The 5,996-nt window shown below is 37.1% G+C and overlaps 1 protein-coding gene across 1 annotated transcript; it reads left to right on the top strand.

The window, feature by feature from the left end:
* The first annotated feature begins 1,106 nt into the window (after positions 1-1,106).
* Positions 1,107-5,649, top strand: LOC148134749 (putative G protein-coupled receptor 139). The gene is made up of 2 exons (XM_087985352.1): positions 1,107-1,176; positions 4,754-5,649. The coding sequence occupies exons 1-2, from the start codon at positions 1,107-1,109 to the stop codon at positions 5,647-5,649; spliced, it is 966 nt and encodes a 321-aa protein (XP_087841478.1).
* The last annotated feature ends 347 nt before the right edge of the window (positions 5,650-5,996 follow it).

Here is a 5,996-nt window from a genome sequence, read left to right as displayed (position 1 = left end):
AACATTTCAGCGGTCCAGGACATTCGGCTTCAGTCCTTCGGCTGACAGCCTCCAAGGCGGACTTCGAGACAAGCAGCAACGAAAAGTGGACGAGCAGAGGCTGATAGCTGAGTTCGATACCCATAGGGAGGACCTCAAACAGAACCTTGGGTTAAGGTCACACTGCAGGTGATCACCATTGCACTGTACACACGCACAGAAAAACCTAAACACACCCACACACACCTCCACACACACACAAACATGCACGCACACACACACTCAAATACGCACACACACACAGACATTCCAACAAACACACAGGCACTCCAACACAAACACACACACACACACACATGCACACACACAGACACTCCAATACACGGACACGCACACAGACACACACACACTCCTACAGACACACACATTGCCACACTCACACATGCACCCTGCCACAGACATCGACCCCGTTCACTCTCTCACACACACACATATGCTCTCTCTCTCACAGATACTCACAAACCCCCACACTCCCACAGGGGGCGAACACCTTCAACATATTTTGTGGGCTGGCACCAATTGTTAAAGTTAACCTGAGAATGTAACTTGTTAAAAAAGGTTTTGTGCTTTACGTATGGAAGAAGCAAAACTAACATGGTCATTCAAACAGGTGAGATATTTAACAAACAACCAAGGTACGTTTCAATATATGAGTTCAGTTACATCATGCTGTAAACTTTGCTATAAATTGGGTGTCTTACAAGTTTGTAATCCAGAAACACGTGATGAAGGAGCAGCACTCCGAAAGCTAGTGCTTCCAATTAAACCTGTTGGACTATAACCTGGCATCATGTGATTTTTAACAGCATTACTTCAATGATTACGTTAACATCTCCATTTATAACAATTGTAACCAGCATTTGTATTGATGTAAGTAAATCTAGCTGCTGAATTGCAGTAAGGAAATTGCATACGAGTCTGAATTTTGTCACTTAATGTAAACAACATCAATAGTGATATCATCTACTTATGTCTCTGGTGACACAGCATCAGGTATAATAGGATCCCTTGGAAATTCAACATGATGCATCAGAAACAACAAGCGGACATTGTTACTTCTCAAAGAAATGCATGCTCCACCAAGAGGTCCTGCATACGCCATTTACTACACTGCACTTGCAATTATTGCTATCCCAGGTAAAGTGGTGGTTATTTACCGAGGTGCTGTAATTTATCCAATACTATAACGTAACACAGGAGTTCTGAGGAAAACCACATTAGACTAAAAACATTAACTTTGTTTCTGTCTCCACAAGTGCTATATCCAGCACTGAGCTCATCCAGCATTTTGAGTTTATTTTTCTGTGATGCCGAGAGTTGAAAGTTGGTTAAGTTGCAAAAAACGTGATGCCCAGAGCGCATCAAAATGGTGTGGATTTTTTTCATCTGTAAAGGTTAGATGAATATATTTTTTTCATTTTTGGCAACGTTTTCTTCAAGGTCAGATTAATGTGTTAGTGTTTCATGGATACAGTAAGAGATTATGTTGAATAATGTGAAAAGGATTTTATTGAAAACGTCAGTTTAATCAACAATCTGATTTGGTTACTTCATGTAAAATTGCTGCTGTGCATAATAGTCTTTGTCCCGACAGTGCCAATCAATGAAGGCAGGAAATTATAAATAGAGCAAATATAATTAGACATAAAGAGAATAAGACTTTTTTCACACAATTTGACATGGTAACATTAAAGTTGTGAAAGTGTCGAACTACAATAATGGTGAACTTTTAATTTAAGCGTATATAATTATGAAATGCTAATATACAATGGATTGGAATTATCTATTTCCTGAACAGAGAGAACAATTATCCGCCCGTATTGATAAACTGTTTGAATGAGTTTTCAGGATAACTTGAGGCGAAGCAAAATGCCCATCTAGAGAGTGACTGCAATTGAAATATTCTGTCTGCAATAGTGACATACGCAGAAATCATCATCACAGGATACGGGCAAACTTGGACATACAGATTATATGTTCGCAATATAAACGCTCCAAGATAAGAGTCTTTTGGATTTAAATGCTTAATTTCTATTAGCCCAAATTTGTTTTACCTTCTGTTGCATCATGTATAAGATTAAACGATTCTCTGAAAAATGTTTTGAGTCGGTCAAAGTTGGTGGACTGATCACTCAGATTTGTGTCACAATGAAATCAAAGAACATGGAACTTCAATAAGAATATGTAATTCGAAACACCAACAAATCAGTCACCTACTTCTTGGGACACCGAAGGCGCTCCAGTCATCAAATGACTAATGTCTGTTTCTAAATCAAGCTTCCAATTGTTTTTTGCGAGACAATTCCACCAACTCTCATTAAAGGCGGCATATGGATTAATTAAATGTAGATACCAGAAACGATAAAACTAAATAACAACGAAATGCTGGCAGAGAAACATAAGATAGATAAACGTAAACTATTTTTACTCATTGGGAATTTTCGAGATAATGGGCATATCCTAAGGTTCAGGAGCGATGCCAGGATGAACCTTTGCACTCATAGGATGTTAAAGCTTTGGAGCTGTTTTCCACAGCTGTCAGTAGATGATGGATCAGTTATTACTTTTAAACCTGAGATAAATGTGTTGTTTTTGTTGAGCAAACGTAGAAAAGGCTCTGGGGTCAAGACATCTCTCTACAATTAGGTCAGAGATCAGCCATGATCTAACTGAATAGTGGAAAAGACTTGAAGAGCTGAATGGTATATTTCATTGAATATTTCTTTTTAGCCCACTCCTGATATTTACCTCGTATTCACTGTTTTTAATGTATGATTGGTTTGACCTCATAACCTGACCTACTATGTAAAACGCTAAACATTCAGTAACTCTTCTGAAATTAGTTAAACTATTTCCCAGACGTTTGGTGGCTGCATCACATTAATGAATAATGAACTGGATGCTCACTTATCATTAAAAATTCTTCTAAATTATGGAAGATCATTTATATTCCCAATTAACGTGTTTTTTTAACAGAAGATTCGAAAATATATTAACTTCTACCAATTGTTATTAAATAACTTGCAATCCACAGTCACTGCAATTCTGTGATGCAGTTGACAAAGTGGGAAGAACCCATCTTTCACTTCAGCCTGAAAGATCAAAAACTTCTTCTGACTTGCAGTTGAAGCACCCGAACCCTCTAACTCGTGTGCTATTACTGAATTTTGAATCAGCATTCAGTTATTAAATATATATTTTACTGTTACTATTCTAATCTATATTTCTTTTCGCAATATTAAGCATTTGTTCAATTTCCACTAATAAGGGTGTAATTCAATTAGTTTGCAGCGTTATCAAGGAAATTTAACAATATTTGTTTGAATTGCACAATTAACTTGGGTACATATATAAATTTTCACTGTACAATTTGTAATTTTGTAGTTTTATCTGAATCAATCTTCTTCGATCTTTGGATTATCTACCTCTTTATATAAAGTTCGATTGTTGATCTTACCCCAGTCGTGACCACTCTCTTTACAAGGTTCCACTGCCCCTTCATGTCTTTTCGACGTTCTTTTTACGCGGTTTATTCATTTATAGCCCTAATAGCAATAAAACTGTTATTGTGTGCGAACATTCTATATGGCACAACAATCCATACCAAACCATTATCTTACCATATTGCGTTGCAATTTAACTGAGTAATGCATCCATTCAACATATCCCTGAAGACTATCGGCAATTTAGCATGGTTAATCCACCTAATCTACACACCTTTGGACTGTGGAACAAAACCTGAGCACACAAATGAAACCCAAGAAGACACTGGGAAAATGTTCAAACTGCACACAGACAGTCGCCCGAGGTTGTGGGTCGAACGTGGGTCCCTGTGGCTCTGGGGCAGCAGTGTTAACGACTAGGCAAACGTGCCTCTTTATTGCAGACAAACATTTCCTCAAGACACAACTAACGGTTTCAGATTAATTTGTTGATGCCACTTCTATTTTATAAATGCCAAATATTTCGGAATACTATAGAATCAAATTTTCCTTTTGCCTTTTAATAGATAATAAATGTGCGACTGTGGCTCAAATGGGCCTTTCAAAAATGCCCCTTCTAAAAACGCTTATTTGTTTAGAACTTCCTATTTGCCGCACTCAGTCTAAATTCCCTAATGATCATTCTCACGTGACACCTTTTATGCCCTTTTCTGGATCTTCCTATTTTTATATAGCAACTCTGTATGGAGATTGCTACTATGTTTGTAAATATCTGCTACATGTAGCTTCCAACCCCTTTCGACCATCTTGTGTCAGTCAAAAACCCTATGTGGAAATTTTGTCAACCTTAGTCATGGGCTGCAATAACAGAGACAATCTTTGTTCAACGCTTTACATATTTGATTGCTGTCTCTTTCAATTCATTGTCGTTAATTTTCATAAAATACATTTCGATGTATTTAGTGAACAATTCTAACACTAACTCTTTCAATAATTTATACATTTGAATTCATTTTGTTTGCGTTTCTTTCCCTCTATGTTTGTGCTGTGTTTCATTCTCCTTATGACTGTAATCGGTTTTAGCTGCATATGGTCGGTGCATTTTTTTTTATTGAACTGTCAAAGTTTGGACATTGTGTTTATAAACAATGAATGTCCTGGAACCTATTTTGGCATTGAATGAAATGTAGAATGCTTTTTTAAATATATGGTATTTATGCACTTCGCACAATAAATATGCTGAAAATGAATTATGTGTAATTCCCTTTCAGTTAATATCGTGGCGATCGTGATATTGTCCCGTGGAAGGTGTGGTCTCTCAAGCTGTATTACGAGGTATCTTGTCTTCATGGCAGTGACGGATCTCCTGGTCATTATCACTGCAGTGTTATTAAACAGAATTCCAGCTATTTATTTTCCAGGCAGTTTCGTGTTCATTACTCCAGTGTGTAGTTTCAGCATTGCATTAATTTATGCATGTAGAGATAGTTCAATATGGTTAACTGTGACTTTCACATTTGATAGGCTTGTTGCCATTTGTTTCCAGAAACTGAAAACAAAATATTGCACTGAGAAAACAGCAGCTGTGGTAATTGGAACGGTTTGTGCCGTAGCTTTTTCTATTAATATCCCATGGTATTTCATGCATGAGCCAATTTACATTGCTGACAACATACCATGGTATTGTCGAATGAAGAAGATACGTTATACTTCACTTATATGGACTGTATTTGATTGGTTCGATCGAATTGTAACTCCTTGCCTCCCGTTTTTTCTGATTATTCTGTTCAATACTGTGACCGTTCGCCATATTCTGGCGGCTAGTAGAGCCCGAAGGAGACTCCATACCCAGGGCAATGGCGAACATAAGAAGGATAGAGAGATGGAAAGCCGAAGAAAATCTATCATCTTGCTCTTTTCCATCTCTGGGAATTTCATCCTCTTGTGGATGACCTATGTTGTGGAATTCTTTTGCCACAGGTTTATAAAGGATTATAAAATTACTGGGTTATATGACCCTAAGTTTATTTTTCAGGAAAGTGGAAACATGCTTCAGCTCTTCAGCTGCTGCACAAACACATTTATTTATGCAGTAACACAACGTAAATTCCGAGAGCAGTTCTATGCTTTGTTGATATATCCGTTAAGTCTAATTCTTAAATTTTAAAACAAACATGACAATATCAATTTTGGTTTGATTTCTACAGGTTGAGCTCAATGCAGGAAAATAATGTGTAAAGAAATTTTATTTCTTTACAAGACTGTTAAAAACCATAAGTTCATTCGCATGTAGCAAAAAATCAGAATATTGAAAGAATGTTAAACTGTGGCACAATGGAGTCGATAATATTCCAGCAATTTCCATGAAAAGTGGCCTTCCTATATGAGAAAGACTCATTTTTAAATCTACTGTTGTTTTTCTGTGCAAGTGAGTCTGACAGACACATTTCTGGCAGAGGTTCGTCTTGTCAAACTGAAGCAAACCACTGACTATTCACTGTGGAAGACAGAAAT

Source organism: Chiloscyllium plagiosum, unplaced genomic scaffold (assembly GCF_037043375.1).
Source record: "Chiloscyllium plagiosum isolate Xiang-an unplaced genomic scaffold, Cpla_swu_hap1 HiC_scaffold_52, whole genome shotgun sequence".
Lineage (NCBI taxonomy): Eukaryota > Metazoa > Chordata > Chondrichthyes > Orectolobiformes > Hemiscylliidae > Chiloscyllium > Chiloscyllium plagiosum.
The sequence above is the reverse complement of the archived record's forward strand: the minus strand, read 5'-3'. Positions and strand labels throughout refer to the sequence as shown.